The following is a 20,787-nucleotide window of genomic DNA, read 5'->3' on the forward strand; positions in this document are numbered from 1 at the left end:
TGCTACACGTCCTTTTAACAGGAAAGGAAAATAGGTTTGATACAAATTTACAGTTACACATTTAGTGATGATAAAGACAAATGAACAAACATGAAATAAGGTGGCAATTTAGGCTTGAGTGTCTAGTCACACCAGCCAGACAGCAAAATGTAGTGTTTTCGCTACATTCTTTCACTTCTCACACAGTGAGAGATCCAATGTTTCTTTTCTGTTGTGTTAATTTGCTGCAGTAAACTATTGTTGATTTGTAAAGCTACTGTTAATACCATAGACTGTATATAAAAATGGACGACATGACAGCTCCCTAAAAGTGAAGCCAAAACATCTCGATCGCCCCCCTGGTGGCTGTCTGCAGTATAGGTCATAAACCCCGCCTCTTCCATGTTAGCGGATGGGACATGGGCCAAATTAAAAACTCAAAGTACATGTCGAATAGATTTTTCCCAAAGATGGTTTCAATCAATTTTAGGTAGTTCTTATCACGCTGATGTATGTTCAAGTGTTTCTTTTTCTGATAAGTTTGATTTTAATTAGTTATTTGATGCTATAAAAAGGGGGTTTCACATCACAATTGACAGCTGAGCCCTGCTCAAGATTGAGTCGGCCGGGTGTATGGGCAGGACCTCAACCGATCACTACTGTGCAAACTGGCTCCAAATGACGTAAAAATCACAAGATGGCTGCGCCCGTATCCGGAATATTTTCATAGGATATTTTGGCTTCATTACAGTCTATGGGGAGGAAGTGGAGATGTGTCGTTCATCTTTATATACAGTCTATGGTTAATACTAACTCAATACTTCCTGCATGTTCTTCACAAGAAATGTGTTTTAATGTTAAGGCATTTATAGGTATTTACTTAGATCCTACCTAAATGTGAACAATGCCACCAAGGTTAGCATACCTTATTAAAATTTGACTAAATAAAGATAAATATTTGGGCAGTAAATCAGTTTGAAATATCTAAAAGGGGCTGCCTGAAGTGTTTAAATGTTGGAAATTCAAGGCTTGTAAAAAATCTTCTGCATCTTTTCATCTAAAGAAGTAGAGCAGAGCCTTTTCCTTCAGTTCCTGTCTTATTGACATGCGAAGGGGAGCATGAGTTCTATGTTCTAGAGCGTACTTCATCAGCAGATGGAGTTGCCCAGTTGTCATGGAAATCTAGATGTACCCATTTCCATTGCTATTTAAGGACCTCTTGACATGTTGGCTTAAAAGTTGAGACTGAAGGTTCGCTCTTGACCATGAAATCAGCAAATTTGAACATGTTGTTTCATAGGTCGAGAATAGCAGTTCAGTCCAACTGAAAATAATTATTGCACTTGTTTTCTGCTACAGTATACATATCTGCTCTGTACGTCACATGTCCTGTGTTCGACTTTGAGAAACAAATCGGAAACCAAAACAGAGAACTTAATATTTTTTGGTTTCATGATGCCGCCCCCCTGTCTTTGCATTCATTTTGAATACCGTTAGTTCTGCGTCAGGGTTGTGCATAAGCACAAAAGGCAGTGTCTTTAGCCATATTTAGCTGAAATTATCACTGGAAAATTACGAGTATATGCATGAGCAGCAGGAGAGGGTGGAGAAGTTTCTGTGGTCATTGTGATAATTTTTTACACCATTAATATCTTCGTGACTGCTTTGAATCCAAACTGATCACAGCCTCTGTCCTTCTTTACAGAGCAAACTACAAACATTGTACTGCTCTTTTTCAAGTCTACAGGGATGAGAGATTCATAACCAAAAGATACATTTTGGGTGGAGTATCATTAAAAAATATCCCAAAGAGGGTTTTAAAAAAGGTTAGGATCCAGAAACCAAGAGGTCCGCGTCAGGGTCCTGCAACACCATGTCGAGGTTAATTTCGCAATAATGACTGGCTCGCTGCTTATTACATGTATACTTGCTAAAGAAATCAATAATTTGACAAAAAATACTGATTTAAAAATTATTTTATTGATTTTAAAATTATCTCCAGAGTCTATGATCAGAACTGCGTCCATTGCAACGATCTGTTCTTCAGAAATAACAGACGTAATTGACCAATCAGAATCAAGTATTCAACAAAGCCCTGTAATAAAACCCTTTTAATAACCCTTGTATGTACTGTATTTGCAGTCCCCAGATATATTATAAGTCAAGACAAGGGACTCATTTTTTAATGTTGAAGCAGTGTAAGACTTGTTAATGGAAAATGGCTTTTAAAGTTTGATAATTTCTTCTTGATTTTCAAAAGGCACAGTTGGAGGCAGAGGGCCATACTGCTGTACAGCCATCTGAGTTCTTTGTTGAAGATAGTTCTTCATCGCTACTCATCATCCTCAGGAATGAAGACATTGCAGAGCACATTTGTGAGGTAATTGATCAGCTAGCGGCAAAGATCATGACAGGACTTTTGCAATAGATAATCAGGAATTAATGATTCTGCTATCTTCTATTTCAGGTCCCACATTTGCTCGAAATGAGGAAGTCACCAGGTGTGCAGTTTGCTGGAATTGACGAACCAGATGACGTTGTGAATCTCACCCATCAGGAGCTCTTTACAAGGGGTGGTTTTATAATGATCGACAGAGCAGCACTGGAGCCCCTCAGCCTTTGTATGTGCACTTTTAAGTGATTACCAGCTTTTTGTTGTTTGAGATGTTGTTATATAAGCAGCTTATAATTCTTGCCAGTTTAACTCATGATATCAACTTTGATTATGAATTTTAAGGCAACATGAAAACAATGTCAGAAAAACTGCAACAGCTAAGCAGAACAGGGAAGTGGAAATGGATGTTGCACTACAGAGACAGCCGTCGGCTGAAAGAAAATGCGAGGTAGGGGTCAACTTTGGAAAAATAACTACAGAAAAACTTTTGTTTCTCACTTCCCTCTATTGCAGGTTACAGGTGTTCTAAAAGCCTGTCTTTTTCTGTAATTCAAGGTTTGCTTTGCTTACTTTTCCAATAGCTAAAACACATTTTGCAACACAACAACAAAAATCAATGAATAACAAGTAATAGAACAAACAAAACAAATCTGGGCACAAGTTAAATAAGACAACTCAATAAACAGAAAGAAAAAAGAGGCACAAAGTATAAATAAAAAATACAACATAAATGGGATAGCACATTTTTATAATAAAATAGTAGGAATATTTACTTTGTTTCTTTCTTTATATACATTAGACCAAACTTCATAAATCTTCCCTTAGTAATTATTAGTCCTTGTAATTAGAGATTGATAAGAGGCAATGTCTGTCACTGATTTTAACCATTCAGCAAAATCAGGCTTTGTCTGACTCTTCCAATTGCACAGAACAACCCTTGAAGTGCCAGTAAAACCTGCCAGTGCAAGTCTAAATTCTTGTTTGGATACATTTCGTGGTAGGAGAGACCTGTTTCCTAACAAGCACAGCTGGGGAGATTCTGGCAATGGTTTATGCAACCACCCTCCAAGACTTTTAATGACTTGTTTCCAAAAAGGAGAAACAAAAGAACATTCCCACATCAAATGAAGAAAAGTAGCGGCTTCATTTTTACATTTCCAACAGTGATTATCATCCATGAGTCCTATTTTTTGAAGTATAACTGGTGTATAATAATATGTGTGTATAATTTTGTAGTGTGTAAATTTGCCCACTGCATCTGTAACTGACCTAAATATCCTCCTCTATATTTGCATTCAGATCTCTTTCCCAGATTTTCAGTTACCATACAGTGTTTGCCATAATTTTATGAAAGACTGATGCTGCTTGTGCACCTTATAAGTCTTTCTGTTAAAATCTTGCCTAACATTATATTTGCTCGTCCCATATCCAGGTTGAGTGCAGAGGCAAAAGAGAAGAAGCGCTTCCTAGACTGGTGCCAAGAAGCTGGAATAATGGAGGTGTTACCTTACCATGAGTGTGACCTCATGTCAAGAGACCAGCCTGACTATCTCACATGTTTGGTCCGTTTGCAGGTCCAGAATATATCAGCCCGTTACCCTGTTTTTATAACTGGTGAGACACTACTGCACATGAACATTAATTGTACCTTGACATGACATTGTGGTTTTATTTTGAAGATGTGGTTTGCGAGATTTTATAAATTTCTCTAATATATAATTAATTAAAGGGATAGTTCACCCCAAACCTTACCTGTAGTGCTATTTATCCAGCTAGATTAGTTTGGGGTGAGTTGCCGTGTTTTGGAGATATCAGCAGTAGAGATGTCTGCCTTTCTTGAATGTAATGGCACTAGATGGCACTCTGCTTGTGGTGCTCAAAGCGTCGATAAAATACATTAGAAAAACTCAACAGCAATTTCCCCCCTATTTTCTTTCAACCAATAGTTCCTACATGAAACTGTTCACAACAAGGTCTATGGATTATCTTGAGTAACCGGGTCATGATTTCTGGAACGACGCTTGAGTTTTTTTTATGTCCAAAACTCAGCAACTCACACCAAAACAAGATGGATAAATAGCACTACAGGTAAAATATGTATTTTTGATTTTGGGTTGAACTGTCCCTTTTAAGAGTGATTGCTTTCAATGCTTCAGTGCCTTAAAACCGACCATGTTAATTTGACATTAAAAAAAAGTCTCTGGGTTAACCTGTAACAGTTTGGGGCACCCTGGTGGCTCACTTGGTGGACCGTGCGCCCCATGTACAGGGCTGAGTCCTTGCCACAGCGGCCCGGGGTCGGGTCCAAAACCACAGCCCTTTGCTGCATGTCATCCCCCCCTCTCTCTCGCTCCTGCGTTTTCTGTCTCTCTTCAACTGTTCCTATCAAATAGAGGCCAAAAAAAAAGCCCCAAAAAATAATATGAAAAAAAAAAAAAACTCAAACAGTTTTAGTTATTGTATAGTGCAAAAAGAATGACGTGTTTTTCTTATTCTTACAGATACAACAACAGACAGCACATTTGGAAGGAATGGAATTTTAACAATGACTTTCAACTCTTTCCTGACTTCTCCAAGCGAAACATTTTCAGTCTGACCTGAAAAAGTCAGACGGACAAACTTCAGTTGTGCTAATTCAAGTACACAACAGACAAACACTCACTGGATGTGAGAAGAGACCAGTAATTTACCAGTAATGGTGATTCCAAACATACTACATTTTATTATTTTTCTTTGGTACATCAGTTCAGCTATTTTGTATGCAGCAATAATTATTGATTTATGATTTGACATGTTTTTTTTGTCCATGCTGTTCATTTTGTAAACTAAGTTATCATTCAATTAATGGATAGAGTGACTAATGCCAGTATGCAGGCAGGTGTACTGTATATACTGTATTTTTATTGTAAACTTGTTAAAGTGATTTTTTTACATTGTGCATATGTTGTCTTTTTCCTTAGTCTTGACTTTTTGACTATACATCTGTAACACAATCATTAGTGTTTGTTTGATTATTATTTTTTTGTGGTCTTATTTTAGGTAAAAAATGATCGTGGTACTTTATTCAAGCCTTGCCTCAAAGCTAAAGAAGGCTGATTTTAAGTGGTGTGTATTTGACATATTTAAGTATACTACTGTACATTTATGGTTGCTGACAGTAAGTCTTAACTCTGAGTGTTGAATTGTTTGAGCACAACAATTTAACATCACTAAGAGCTAAATATGTTTAGTTTTCATGGCATTCACTATGTACAGCACAACGACTGAAAATAAAGAGGGTTTTTTTTCATTGTTTTGCTTTAAAAAGAACATTCATACGGATTGAAAAATCTGTACTTTGATCCTGACTACTTACACTACACTGTGTTCACACTCTGACCAGACCAGCAAAAAGACCCACAACATTGTTTACAAGAGAAGGATGAAGTGGTCTCCATCTTGCTGTAAAAGGAATCGTCTTAAATTAGTCTGTACTCAACTGAAAAAAAAAAAAAAAAAAATCTAGACGGAAAATCAGGTTTAAACAGAATCAGAATGAAATGCTTCAAAATGTTGGTTTCCCCTTTATCATTTTGAACTGTTCTCTATATAGTGGTATTTCTAATGTTATGGATTTACTACTGTAATTTATTCTAGTCCCTTTTAGCCCTCCTGAAATTAAAATGGACAGTGAATGAATGAAAACATTGTGAAATCTGCAAGGCTTTGGCGTGAGATTTACTATTCAAAGTAAATACCCAGGGTAAAAGAGTGGAAAGCCATGGTTTTATGTATGTACAGTCATATTATCAATAACGGTAAGTGTTGGAAATATGACACAAAACATGCAATGGAAAATTATAAGTAAAGAACAAGAGTTACGTATGTGACTACGGTTCTCTTTATTTCTTCCTGACCGCCAGAGGGAGTGCTTAACACTGGATAGTTATCAGTCACGCGCAGATTGAATATTTATCATCAACAAAGTCACGTGACCTGGGATGATGTAGAGTATACAAACCCACGTCATCATGAAAGATGTCCCTTGTATCTTCTCGCCGAGATTCTGAGTGACAAAGAACTCTGGTGGTCAGCCAGAATTCATAGAACTGTAGTTACATACGTAACTCGTTCTCCTTCATTCTTCCTGACTGCCAGAGGCAGTGCTTAACACTGGATGACTATTACCAACATAGTTGCGAGGACTCCCACCTTACCGAGAACGGCCTGAGGGCTCCTGAAAGACAGCTGCCACTACTGCATGTGGAGCAGTTACACTGACCCTGTAGCCCAGGTGGCCACAGCGCAAATCTCAATCAGCGGTACCGCCATAGTGCTGCCCAGGAAGTGGAGACACTCCTGGCGAAGTGGCCCCTGATATTAAGAGGCAAAGGAAGTCCTCTTGACCTGTATGCCTCCTCAAATACCTCAACAGTCCACCTGGAAAGCCTGTTTGGACAGGGCGTGCCCTTTCATATAGCCTCCATAGCAGACAAACAGGCTATCCGAGTGGCGAAAGCCAGCAGTTGCCTGTATATAATGCCTCAAGGCCCTCACTGGGCAGAATAGTTCTGCCAAATTAGCTTCCTTATCCTGTAGAGGGGTCATAAGCTGCCAGCTCAGTGACCTGATTAAAGTGGGCTGGAGCCAACCTCTTTGGGAAGAATGACAGGTTAGGCCAAAGTGCCACCCCTGGGCCATCTGAGTTCCAGCACATGCATTCGTCACTCACTGACAAAACGTGAACCTCACTCACACACTTAGCTGATGCCATTGTCAGACAAAAAGCACTTTAGCCCCACCTGCTCAAAGTAGTGTCCTGTGCTGCCCGTTTCCAGGTCGGAGCACAGATCAGTCCAGTCGTCCATATATAGGAGGATCTGCATACCGTTGGCTTGCATCGGGACCAGCGCTGCCCGCATGGACCTCATAAAGACCCATGGGGCTAGGGAAAGAGCAAACGGGAGCACCTTGAACTGATAGGCCTTGCCTTTGAATGCAAAGCGCAGGTACTCCCTGTGATGTAGCACTATTGTGGTGTGAAAATATGCATCCTTCAAGTCTATGGGCGTGAACCAACTTTGCTGTGTCACGGCTTGGAGAACATCCGGCAACCGCATGGGAGCCCGTGGTGGTGATCAGGCTGCTCGAAGGATTGCAAGGTCCGTGGGTAGCCACCAGGACGAGCTGGCAGCCGAGGGCGACTGGTGCCATAACCTTGTGGAGGCTGCTGTCACAGTAGGGAGTGTAGGTCCCCGAAGGCTAGCAAACTGCTGCCGAGTCTGGTTGGCCTGGATTCCCTGCTCCAAGGCCTGCTGTGCTGCTGGGCCAAACAGCTCGCCCTGGCCCCGAAAGTGGAGATTGGGCCTGCCATACCTGACGGCAAATCAGGGTTAAGTGTTGACATTAGCCTGGTCATATGGGCGAACGCCTGCAGAGATGCATCACTGAGGCTCTGGATGGAAGCATCCACGCCAGAGGATTGCAGGGACTGGCGTGCCGCCCTCAAGACCTCATCGGGCGATGACAGTGAGGGAGGCAATATATGGCTCCACAGCTGGCATCTGGCCCAGTCCATAACTGCTGGCATTCTGCATGGAAGCCAAGGCCCTGCCGTCGGTTGTGTGGTGAGAAAGAGATTTGGGGTCAGCATTTGTGGAGCTCCTCGATGTATGTCTGGGAGTGTGGCACGGAAAAATCTGCCTGCAGCGGGACCCACCTAAAGAATGCACTAGCTGGATTGCCTGCCGTTGGCGCCTCATCCAAGCCTAAGCACACCAGCGCCATACAGACCACTGGCTTAACAGTGGCTTGAGCAGCCTCCAACAGTTAACAACTGTTAATTCAAAAAATGGGGAGCGAATAACTTGCCTCTTTAACATAACGGCAACGAAGCACCTCTACAGCAATCACAACAAAGAAAGTTTTACCCACAAGGGAAGCTACTTACTGGGGAGCTGTTGCTCTTTTATCAAAACTAAGGAGGTAACTTAAATGCTTCAACGAGGTAAAACAATTGTCAGGGAGCAATAATTAACTACAACTAAGAAGTATGTCTTCCACAGCTAGGAGTTAGGCGCATAGCCGTGATTGTCTAATCGCAGGACGAAACCATAGCTCCAACCATGCGGTTGCAGGGCTTCTAGCGAAAAGTAAATTGGCTATCTTCTTCCTTCAATTCAACCTGTTTTTGCGGATTACATGCGAGAAGATACAAGGGACATCTTTCATGATGACCTGGGCTTATATATGCTCTATGTCATCCCAGGTCATGTGACTTTGTTGATATTAAATACTCGACCTGTGGATAACTATCCAGTGTTCAGCACTGCCTCTGGCGGTCAGGAAGAATGAAAGAGAACTTGATTTAACCAGGAGAAGGCCTCACTGAGAATAGAAATGTCTTCAACAGGAGTGTCCTGGACACGACAGCAGCAGCACACTGAACACAGAAGTTACAAAACATTTAAGATCAGACTCATAATAAATTAGACAAAATTTTAAAAGCAGATGTTTTCAGAAGGATAATGTAAAATTGATAAAATAGTATATATATATATATTATAACAAGGAATATAAAAACATGCAGTGGCTTCAAATTCTTCATAAAAATTCATAAAATAAAGACTACATGAAAATCTTGAACATAATTTTACACCTTACTTACATAATTGTGTCCAGCTCTACTTCACTTTTACAAGGAAACTTTGAGACATCATCACAGAAATAGGATTTTACCACTAAAGCTAAGGTTGGCTGATTTGTAACCAGAACCACCCACTGTAGGCAGATTACCTATCAATCAAACCACTATTGTGTAATCTGCTACCATTATGAGACACTAAATTAGATCAATTTAAATTATAGCAACCCAAAGAATTCACGCTTTTAGAAACCCAACCCAAAGCATGTGTCCAAATCCCTGCCTGCTTGATATTCGAAAACAACACAACAGGAAATGAAATTGGACCCGCTACCTATTAAAAATAGGTAATATTTTAAGATTACTCTTAACGCCCTGGAATAGAAGCTGAATTCAACTGTTTCTACTTGTTCAATCAATAAAGTTTTGCGGTGGCAGTGAGAATCAGAGATCGTTGACGGTTTTTTCTCCAACTTCAGTGTGACACAGCGGATGTGAAGCGAAAACCGAAATTGATCGTCGGCGTGTTCTGTACGTTAAAAACGTCCTGAGCAAATCGCTGGTAACTCGTTTAGAGCGAGTCCCTTTCAGCCATGAATACAGTGAGTGGACCGGTCCAACAAATTAGTATAACTGCCGCCGTCTGTGTACATAATAGCAACGTTTGAACTACTACTTTGACAAACTGAGTTCCTGCGCATCGCCAGACGTTGATGAACCGCTCGAACACAGCAGAGCTGTGTAGGCAGCCGCTGACTTGTGCGCATGTGCGATGTAGATTTCGGGGATGGGTCTATCGATGGAATCAAGATGGCGACTCTGGCGAAAGCGCCAATATATTTACTGAAGTAGATGTCTAAAATTAACCGCTGTAGCGGGTTTTGTCAAACCCCTCGGGGGTTCCGTGAAACATGAAGACCGTGAGCATGTTTTGGAATAGGAACTGACCGGGATTAATACCGTAACAAAGTCAGCGAGATGTGCGAGAGCTATGCCCGCTCGCTGCTGCGTGTTTCGGTGGCGCAGATCTGCCAGGCTCTGGGCTGGGATGCGGTTCAGCTCACTGCGTGCGATCTGCTGTCCGATGTGCTGCATCGATATATCCAGCAGTTGGCCAGGGCCTGCCATCGGTACTCTGAGCTCTGTAAGTGTTTCGTGTAGTACCCCGATTACTTTTTCAACCCATAAACCTGAAGTAGTCGATCACGTTGTTGTTGACTGGTTCTGTAGCTGGCGCCCCCTAGCAAAGGCTGATGTGTCAAAAAGTACAGTAGCTACATAGCTGAGCAGCTTCCATGTATTGTTATTGTGGCTGTGATGCTGCCCAGCTGTGGGCACCACATTGTGAATAGTATATGTCACATGCATTAGCACCTAAGCACTGTATTATCTGTAAAAAAACATTCACTCTGTCAATGTGAGACCTGTTGAGCATTACTTCTTGCTTCAGGTTGAGTGTCAGCATCAGTCAGGGCACCTCCTTGTATGCAGTACCTTCAATAGTATGTAGTTAAACCTTTGTCCCAGACTATTATCAGCCTTAACAGTATAGTTTAGTGAACAAGAGGCATGCAGTGTGTGTGCTTGAGTGAGGTTTAATGGCTTGTTTTGATGCTGCATTTCAGATGGAAGAACAGATCCAGTCCTGGACGATGTCAGCCAGGCCTTCAGGCTGCTGGGGGTGAGTCTGAGTGAACTGGAGGACTACGTCCACAACCTGGAGCCTGTGGCCTTCACCCATCAAACACCGCTCTTTCCTGTTAGCAAAAACAATGTCCTGCAGTTTCCCCAACCTGGAGCCCGAGATGCAGAGGAAAGGAAGGATTATATTCCAGATTACATGCCACCCCTGGTCTCCTTACAAGAAGGTCAGTCCATATAATAGATATAATCTCTGAGTGTGTGTGTGTGTGTGTGTGTGTGTGTGTGTGTATTCAGTGTTTACCCACAGGTTGAGAGTTTCTTTTTGGTGGACAACATGTTTTCAACTAATCCACGGTTGACGGAATATGCATAATACAAATATACACTCACTTGCCAGTATTGGGTTCATCTAGCGGTCCGAAACAGCCCTGCAATTTATGCTATGTTCATAATGGCTATAATGATCACTTTTTGTTGTTTTGTTTTTTCCAATATTTTATCCACTCCAGTTATATCAATGAGGGTGGACTAAATATTAGAATGACCTTTCAAAACAAAACAGTACAGTTCAGTAGCACCACAAACTACATCCTCCAAAAGCCGAATCAATATAGCTCTATAACAGTTTCAACAAAAAGTGAACATTTTAACCTTCATGAAGGTAGGATTGTATTAGAGTGCGGTTCTAGCTTTAGCTAAGCTTACCTAATAAACTGGCAACTGAGTGTATAAAACTATCTTTGGGTTGTGGCAAATCAGTTTGAATGGGCCATCAGAATAACCTGTATATGTGTTAAAACAGTGTGGTTGTGGGAATCCTTGGAGATGAATTGAAACTCAACTAATTTTTTGTTCCTTTCCTCTCTAGAAGAGGAGGAGGAGGAGGTCCTTGCTGACATGGGCACCTCAGCCGAGGCTATGCAGGTGGCACTGGAAGAGGATGAGGAGGAAATGGACGAAGACGAGACGGTCAACGATGAGAACCACCCACTGAAGAGGCACCTGGACAGTCCTGATGCAGCTATGGGCATGATGCCTACCTCCAAGAGGCCGCGCATGTACCCTGGCCTCAGCCCAGAATGGGGCACTGAGCCAAGGGAGCCCCTTACCTCTCTCAACCCTCAACGTGTTCCCCCAGGCATGCTGCCTACTCATGATAGCCTTGACCCCCTGTCACCTGAAACACCTTCTGGAGCCCTGCCTTCCTTCAGACCTCAGCCGGTAGTACCAAAACACTCAGATCAAAAGGGCCTCACCACTCCAGGAAGAAAGCCTAGGGTCTCATCCCCTGGGAGACAACGGACTAAGTCCCCTAAAGGGGTCATTCCTGTTCCAGTGGGTGGTAGTCCCATTCAATCTCCAAAACCATCTAAGGAAAGAAAGAAATCCCCAGGGAGGACTAAGAGTCCTAAAAGCCCCAAGAGCCCAAAGATGGTTTCAGCTAAAACATCCCAACCCCAGAGCAAGACAGATGGTGTGCATAAGCTACCGCTGTCTGCGCTGAGTGAGAGGATGGGCAAAGAAAACATCCATATGCGTCTGAATATAGAGGACAGGGAGTTAGCTGAGGGCCCCTTCAAGAAACTGGAGCCTGATAATACAGCCATCGATGACTCCATTGATGCTGTGATTGCCAGAGCGTGTGCTGAACGGGAGCCTGATCCTTTTGCTTTTTCCTCGGGCTCTGATTCAGATAGCAACGGATTCTCCAGCCCCAGGAGGCTGACCATCATGGAACCGTCTACGCCTAAAGTCCTGATAGGAGCCAACAACACTGTAAAAGACACTTCAACACCACTTCACCCACACACACACGCAGGCCTAGGAAACTGGACTATGGATGATTCAATCAATGAGGTGATCCGAAAGGTCAACCAGGGTGGTCCATCGGCACCCCCGCCTAACCAAGGAGAATATGTGTCCTCGGGATCAGCCTCACCACCTACTCCTGAACCTCTGCTCAAGGTGTTTGAGGAGAAGAACAAGATTGTGTCATCAGTAGATGTCAAGAAAAAGCTAAAGAAGGAGCTCAAAACTAAAATGAAGAAGAAGGAGAAAGACAAGCCGAAAGACAAAGACCGGGAAAAGGATAAGAGCAAGCTGAAAGAGAAGAACAAGGAGAAGAACAGGGATAAAAACAAGGAGTTTTCCAAGGACAGCAAGATGCCCTGGAAGGAGTTCGGAATGAAGGATGATGAGCTCTTTGTTCAGCGAGACTTTACTCTGCCTGAGGGCTCCCTCAAGATAAAAACCAGAGATGGAGATGGCCCTAAGAAGGAGAAAGAGAAACACAAAGACAAAAAGAAGGATAAAGAAAAAAGTAAAAAGGACAAAGATAAGAGGGACAAGGGTAAAGACCGAAGCAAGGACGACAGGCAGAAACAATCTGCGTTAGCCCCCTTTGCTCTGAGTGAAGTCCCACCACTGTTCAGCCCCTCTGCCTGCCTGCGCATACCCTCCATGCTTCCTCCTTTGGCCCCGATCCTCCAGGATAAGGACATAAAGAGCAAGGAGAAGGACAAGAAGAAAGACAAGAAGGAGAAGAAGAAGAAGAAAGACAAGGAGAAGGATAAGGAGCGAGAGAAGGCCAAAGAAAAGGAGAGGGAGAAAGAAGAGAAGAGGAAAGAAAAGGAGAGGGAAAAGGAAAAACGAGAAAAAGAGAAAGAAAAAGAGAGAATTCGATTGGAGAAGGTAACGTTTTTTTGTTCAGTAGATGCGTCTGTGGTGTCAGAGGTTCTCTGAAATTTACCTTGTCCTTCCTGTTTCCTCAGGTGAAAGTGGACACTCCAGCAGCTTTACCGTCTCCAGTCATCCCCAGACTGACACTCAGGGTGGGAGCAGGCCAGGACAAAATGTAAGCATTGAATGAATGTTTCTAGTGATATTTCTGGGAATATTCCTTCCATCACCTCTTTGCATGTTACGTGACATTCTCTTTTTCTTGCACCATTTAAAAGATTTAAATAGATTTAGAAAGATTGTTTCTGCAGCAGTATCATCATGTTACATATTACTAGAGCTGGATATCGAACCTTAATACTTTTTGGTACCGACTGAAATGTGTCTTTTTTAAATTATTATTATAGCAGTGTTAAAAACTGTCAAGTACCTTAAAGGGACAGTTCACCTCAAAATAATTTTTCCTCTTACCCGTAGTGCTGTTTTTCCATCTAGATTGTTTTGGGGTGAGTTGCCAAGTTTTGGAGATATCGGCCGTAGTGATGCCTTTCTTGAATATAATGGGACTATTTGGCACGCTCAAAGCGCCAAAAAATACATTTGAAAAACTCAACAGCAATGTCTCTTTCCAGAAATCATAACCCGGTTACTCAAAATAATCCACAGACCTTGTTGTGAACAGTTTCATGTAGGAACTATTTTCTTTCTACCGATAGCTCCTGCATGAAACTGCTCACAAGAATATAGTTCCATTTTATTCAAGAAAGGCAGACATCTCTACGGCCAATATCTCCAAAACTCGGCAACTCACACCAAAACAATCAAGATGGATAGCACTACAGGTGGGGGGGAAAAATATGTATTTCTGCTGGCATCAAATGTCTGTTCAGATTCATAGTCTTGTTTACTAATTTTTTGATAAGATAGTTCCTGATTTAAATCAAAATATTAACAATTGTAGACTATTTAATTAGACAAAGTTCTTGTACTTGAAAAATGTTTGGCTTCTTTTGTTACATGAAAAATGGGGTTTTGTAGGAAAAAGCACGTTTATATCACTCAAAGTATTGTTTTGATATCTTTACCGAAACTCAGGTGTGGTATTTCTGCTAATATAGAAAAATTGCAAATATGTAACCTGTGTTTAATCAGGTGAGTCCTACTGAGATTGAGACCTGAGTACATGTAAAAAACAATACACTATACCGAAGAACAATAATATACATTAGAATATAAAAAGGAATTATACAAAGCAAATTAATTAATTTATAAATAATATAATAAGTAAGAATATACATTACGCCGTTAAAACAAGTACATATTAAAACACTAAGATTTAAATGTTCCAAAAATGCCCCAAGGGTACCATGCTGGTATTACTACATATTTAATTCACATAGTGGTTAAAATTATTCTGACATGTATTTATATTCTTTACATTATATAGCTTACATAGAGATGGTAAAGTCTACTATTTGCGTTAACTTGTATTTGTCTCTGTCCATCACCAGTGTTATCAGCAAGGTGGTTCCAAATTCAGAGCCCAAGACGCCAGCACCCAAGACCCCCGCTGCCAAGTCTGGACCTGGGAATCGCCCTCGGACGCCCCCGCCTCCTCCAATACTCTCCCCAGTTGCACCTACTATGCTTCCACCTGCCTCTCCACTCCCGCCAGCTCCGGCCCCTTCGTCACTGCTCTCCCCTGCCCCTATGCTCTCTCCCCCCGCCGCGTCCTTCAAAACACCGGTCCGCAGCGTAGTAACTGAGACTGTCAGTACCTACGTGGTGAGTACTCGTACTCACCACTTTTTATATTATATATATATATATATATATCATAATTATGCATATGACAACAATATTTTCATAAAGTGTGGTTCATCTTGAAGTAAAGCAAAAGTACATGCAGTGTGTTTCAGCTTTAACCGTTTTTTTCAGTCTAGGTGGACAGCAAATGAATTACACCTAAGATAAAACATGGTTATTCATGTTATTTTTTGCCCCTTTTTTCACTAATCTGCATTGTTTATGTAATAGCTATTTTGTCATTGAGCGGTGTGTTGCTAATGCTTTCTGTTATATGTATTTACTTAAGATCCTAGATGAATGGGGAAATCAGATCTGGATTTGTCCTGGATGCAACAAACCTGATGATGGCAGTCCCATGATAGGATGTGATGACTGTGATGATTGGTATCATTGGTAAGAGACTTATTTCCTTTTCTTCTCTGGCCTAATGAACCCCTTTGTATCATGTTGTGCTTTTATACAGGATAATAGTTTTGCATAGTTGACAATTGAGTTCCAATTATTACCACCAGTTACATCCTTGATTCACTGATGTGTGTTTGTGCCTGTGTTGGTGAAGATTTGGGTTGTAATGGTACACAAAATTTCACAGTTTGGTATGTATCTCAGTTTTGGGGTTACAGTTTGGTACAGTAGTGAACACAAAAGAAACACAAATGAAGACATTTGTTATTTATTTTGAAAAATGTAAAAATGATGGCTCATTGGCCACTGAAATGTTTGCATATAGTGCTTAAGAAAAACTGAGTAAACAAATGTCAGTATGACAGGAATGCACCATTCTTATTGCAAAAGACTCAAATGTGCATATTTGCAAATATAAAAAAGTTAATTAAGAAAAGTTTATAATATTTATAATTAACTTAAGTTAACCATTAGAGCCAGCAGTACAGTTTTAAGATTTTTAACATGCAGTTCAACGGTTCTGGCGTAATGTCATACTCAAGTCAAGACTGCATTCACCCTGTTTTCAAATTTTACACATTTACTCTCTGTAGTCTTGGAGGTCCGTCCATCAGTAGTGATTGTCTGAGTAGGGCAGTGGATAATTCCTGGATTACTGCAGCTTGTCTCTTACTGAAATGCACACAAAGGAACATTACAGCGAGGCTCAAGCCCTGTAATAGATGAATTCGGGTGATGGTGCCAATAGTTTAGTTTAGTTTGGTTGTTTTATGTTTCCAGAGACGCAACATCACCAAACTTCAATTCATCAGGTCGTCGCACATTGTAACTAGGAAACCATTATGCTTCGAAATGATAGATGTAAGTGACATCTTCCAGCTCTGGTTTCTCATTTGTCCTCTTTGTCATCAGTTTGTCAAAGCTGTCCAGGAGGAACTTCCACACATAAACTTAAATGGACGGTATCAAACTTATTTATGTATCTGTTTATTTTAGTCCAATATATTTATTGGTTTAAAAAAAATTACACACTAAATAATGGCATAAAAAGCGAAACAAAAAAGATGCATATACACACAAAAAAAACCCTAATAATTAAAAAATAATTAAGTAAATCACATACATATTAACTCATTAGTTCATCATACTGTCATATAAAATGTTTTTTTATCAGAAAGTACAGAATTGGTTAGGTAACTTGGTTTCCAATGCATGAAGCATCCCCATATTTTTATATCTGTAGGTGGCCTTTAGTAGTGTACATCAGCTTTTCCATGGCCAGGCAACTTGACAGGCTCTTCAGGCACTGATTGAACTGTTGGTGCTTATTTGACAGTAATTATTTTGTTAACAGGGCATACTGAACTGAAGAAAGTCTCATACCTCACTGAACATCCTGTGATGGTTTGGGACTAATACTAATGTGGTGTTACACACCATGGAGAAATGTAAAAAAATAGCCGCATCCTCTGCATCTTTTCACTAACCTGAACTCTCTTCTTCTCTTGTGTGCTCAGGCCTTGTGTTGGGATCCTTACAGCCCCTCCCGAGGACCAGCAGTGGTTCTGTGTTAAATGTTCCAGCAAGAAGAAGGACAAAAAACACAAGAAAAGGAAACACAAACTGCATTGAGACTATGCAAAAAGCACATATTTTGGACTTTTTTGGACATAAAGCCATCACTGAACACTCGTGGCACTGCTGTAAAATAAAAAAAAGAGGAAGTTTAAAATTGTGGCTGATACTAACATTGGATGATTTTTTTAATGACGTCAGCCATGATGCGTTGTGAGTTGGCAAGAAAAAAGGCTTTAACCAGCACATATCCAGCCTTAGTTCTCATGTGGGCTCTGATTTTCCCTTTTCACCTGTAAATTGTTTGCTTGTTGTTTTGGATGTCCAGTCGTAGGAGATTATGACAATTATGTTTGTATAGGGAGACCATGACAATTTGTCTATGATGAGAGCTCAACAAAACAGAGAACCAGAGAACAACTAACATCCATCGTCTTTATTTCTGTTACCTCCGTGTTGTCACAAGAGGAATGACCTGTAAGTCAAACCTTTCCCCAGTTTTCTGCAGTATCATTGAAATGTCATGTATATAATGATGATGGCATCAGGTGTGTATAAATGTGTCAATACCAACTTCCAAGCCAAGTGCATTTTGTTCTTAGGATTCTGACTTGTTAAATCCATTTTCAGATATTGGTTTTTAACTCAAATGATTTTCTGTAATTTCTGTACATTTTTTAAATTTAAAATTTGTATTTTTTCTTCATATGGATTTGTCCCGGAGTTATACTGTAGCTGTGCTTGTAATGTAATTCATTTCGCTGATATTTCAATATTAAAGATGAACAGTCTGTGTACTCACAGACTTTAAGACATAAATCTCATTACCATCAAAATTGTACATTATTTTATTTTCAACCTGGACAGACATCTCTGTTTACCTTCTTTTTTTCCACTAGCTGTTTGTTTGCATTTGCTTTACACATAGAATAGATTGGAAATATTTTAACAAACCGAGTTTCAGAAGTTGAACTTTGTTCCTGCTCAATTTAGACTTGATGACAAAACAATTTGTCATCAGTTGAATTTGTCGAAGCGGCGTGCAGTTGGTTACAGATCAAGTTCCGGATCCTCCCTTGCAGCAGTCTGTGCAATGCATTAGCCTAGATTTAGAGCTATTCTGCTGAGTTGTCATGCAGCACTTCACCTACATAAGATGTGTGGGAGAGTGCTCTACGGTCACATTGTACGGGGTAGCTTATCTAAAAGATTGATTGTGGATTGTGTGGAACTGATTTCTTGCATCTAAAAATGTCTCCTGTGCCGTTTGCAGCAGAGTTGTTTTTGCTTTTCCTTCAGTGACCACACGGTGTCATTCTTCATGCACAGACACTGTGGCATGCCGCTCATGACAGGTATAGACGCCACAGCAGGCTCACAAAAAAAGTTTCACCACATTATGAATGTAAAAAAAGATGTGTGTCTCTTTGTTGATTCGTGTGGAGCATGCCTTTAAGTAAAACCAGCTCCAGAATTGCCATTCTTTATGAGAGAATCTATAGATGACTGACTGTAAACATGATTTACAGCCCCTCAGAAGCTATTAAGACTTAGATTTCCATAGAAAAGAATCCACTGTGAGATAGTAAATCATTTTTATGATGCAAGTTTTGCATGTAGGATCTAACTTTTTACGTTCTCTGAAGTTAAATGTCAACTGTTGTATCTATAGCAGAAGGTTTTATTATCAGTCAAGCTTGAGTTTACATACTGACCTCTGAAAGGCCTCGATGTTTATCAGATTCACTGTGCTTCTCTTTATTTCTGGGAACAATCAGCAGACCATTGCTGGCTGACCTCAGACATCTAGTTGGTTGATATTATAGAATATCAGAAATGTATTTTCATGCAAAACCTTTCAATGACATAAACAGTAGCAGTCCTTTAAAAAAAATTCTTTGATTAGAGTGGTGTGATGTGCAGAGCAGCAGCTGTCAAAAAGCTCTTAGGAAAACCTGAGAAAAGCCAAAGCTGTTCAACCTACTAAGGGTAAAGGCATGGATTAGTTTGATTAAATCTTGTTCAGACATTAATTCTCTAATTCTGCTATATTTTTGGTGGTAATAGGCTGACTTTTGTCTTGATTGCTTTTAAAAGTTAGTTCTGACTCCATGTCTTCACGGTGCTCTGCTGTTCATTGCTCTTATTTGGTGAGTACAGTCATAGTTTAGTAATACTTAGGATTAAACATCAGGCTTTCAGATACATTCATTAGATATAGCTGCTTGATATTATCTAGAGTTAAAAAGGCACACCTGACTATTTTTAAAGTTGAGATATTCCCTTTACTTATTCACTTCTCTCTATTTGAGTGTGTTAAAACATCTGTCAAATACTTGGGCTGTACACTTGACGGCCATGTGGGGGTTGCAGGTATGGTCCTGAAAGTGGTAGGAAAAGTGATTGCCAGAACTAAGTTCTTGGCCAGAAAGTCAGCATTCCTGGACAGGGAAAGTCGTAGCATCCAGCTTAATGCAATGCCATTTTGATTATGCTAGCACATCCTGGTACTGTAGTCTTCCCAAGCTATGGAAGATAAAACCTCAGGACTCCCAAAATAAACTGATCAGAGTGGTCTTAGGTCTCAGTCCACAAGAGCACATAGGGAGGAACCAGTTCATGCTGCTTAACTGGCTCCCTGTGGAGTCCAGAGTGACACAGTTAAAACTCTGTCAGGTTCATAAAATTGTAAATGGTGTAACCCCAAATTACTTATTAAACTAATTCCCACAGGTCAAAGAGGTTCACAGGCACAACACCAGGTCCAGTGTAGCAAACCTGACACTGGTAAGAATCAGTAGCCAGATGGGTAAAAGTTCTTTCAGATACTCGGGTGCCCAGGATTGGAATAAGGTTGCTAATAGCATTAAACAGACTACAGACTACCCAGTCACTTTAAGGCAAAACTGAAACACTTGCTTTTAGATAACATACCCCTGTTATGACAGGGTTGTATGCAGCTCATTTAATGGACCGGTTTTAGTATAATAGGAAGTGTGTACTTTAGCCTGTTGTCAGAATAATGCCTGTTAATGCCCAATGTGAGTATTTTTTGTATATAGATGTTTTTTGTGCTGTTATGTGTCATTAATGTCATACTCCACTATCTCCACACACAAGTACGCATACACACACACCTCTACAAGGACCACAATGGAAATAAGTCCTGTGACTTATTTGTTATCCTTGATGCTCTTTTAATTGTGCATGTACATTGGTGTTGCTACCATGTAGTAATCCTTTTAAAATGAATAGTCAAATAAACAAAACACTCCTGCTCAGTGTCTTCCGATCACACAAAATCAAAGAGGAAGTGGAAAAAAATGATGTGTGCCAAAATAAAGGGGAAGTAAAAGGACTTCTGCATATTCAAAACAAGCTGACATTTCAATGTGGTGTAGCTTTTTATCATATGAAATGCAATCACTCAAGCAAACCCACCCACAGTCAATTCACACAGAATTAGAGGGGGAAATACAGTATGTAAAATATTTAACTAAGCACTTTAGTGATAAATTATTTGCAAATAAGTCAAGTTTTAACCAAAAGGTCATTATTTTATACTTCATATGAATTGAAGTGTCACGAAGATCATAGCTAGCAGAGCCTAATGCTAAAATGCTAACTCCACTCATGGTTGTAGGCCTCTCGTGGTCTATCACACATGCTGGTGTCAGGT

General features: G+C 40.5%; 2 protein-coding genes and 1 long non-coding RNA gene across 8 annotated transcripts in view; 2 read left to right on the forward strand and 1 right to left on the reverse strand.

Annotated features, from left to right (window-relative positions):
* The window catches only part of tasor2 (transcription activation suppressor family member 2), a 25,480-nt gene extending 19,814 nt beyond the window's left edge, over positions 1-5,666 (forward strand). For all 5 annotated transcript variants that reach the window (XM_044194620.1, XM_044194616.1, XM_044194619.1 and 2 more), the window contains 5 exons: positions 2,240-2,359; positions 2,447-2,600; positions 2,717-2,822; positions 3,807-3,988; positions 4,876-5,666. In XM_044194620.1, the coding sequence (XP_044050555.1) occupies positions 2,240-2,359; positions 2,447-2,600; positions 2,717-2,822; positions 3,807-3,988; positions 4,876-4,970 (657 nt within the window). In that variant the 3' untranslated portion in view covers positions 4,971-5,666. The remainder of the gene's footprint in view (positions 1-2,239; positions 2,360-2,446; positions 2,601-2,716; positions 2,823-3,806; positions 3,989-4,875) is intronic.
* Positions 5,667-6,073: 407 nt separating this feature from the next.
* LOC122875468 lies at positions 6,074-9,309 on the reverse strand. Its single transcript, XR_006377828.1, has 2 exons — positions 9,021-9,309; positions 6,074-8,795 (listed from the first exon to the last, which is right to left on the reverse strand). It is a non-coding gene; the product is annotated as an uncharacterized LOC122875468 (long non-coding RNA).
* A 169-nt stretch (positions 9,310-9,478) lies between these two features.
* taf3 (TAF3 RNA polymerase II, TATA box binding protein (TBP)-associated facto) lies at positions 9,479-17,932 on the forward strand. Of its 2 annotated transcripts, none has more exons than XM_044194622.1 (7): positions 9,479-10,140; positions 10,622-10,864; positions 11,509-13,331; positions 13,412-13,494; positions 14,831-15,104; positions 15,415-15,521; positions 17,051-17,932. In XM_044194622.1, exons 1-7 carry the CDS (start codon positions 9,975-9,977, stop codon positions 17,163-17,165), a joined length of 2,811 nt encoding a protein of 936 aa, XP_044050557.1. In that variant the 5' UTR covers positions 9,479-9,974; the 3' UTR covers positions 17,166-17,932. The 2 variants fall into 2 exon arrangements, with proteins under 2 accessions (XP_044050557.1, XP_044050558.1); XM_044194623.1 differs by having other exon boundaries at positions 14,831-15,089.
* Positions 17,933-20,787: the final 2,855 nt, after the last annotated feature.

The sequence above is a fragment of the Siniperca chuatsi genome, linkage group LG4 (assembly GCF_020085105.1).
Source record: "Siniperca chuatsi isolate FFG_IHB_CAS linkage group LG4, ASM2008510v1, whole genome shotgun sequence".
Taxonomy (NCBI): domain Eukaryota; kingdom Metazoa; phylum Chordata; class Actinopteri; order Centrarchiformes; family Sinipercidae; genus Siniperca; species Siniperca chuatsi.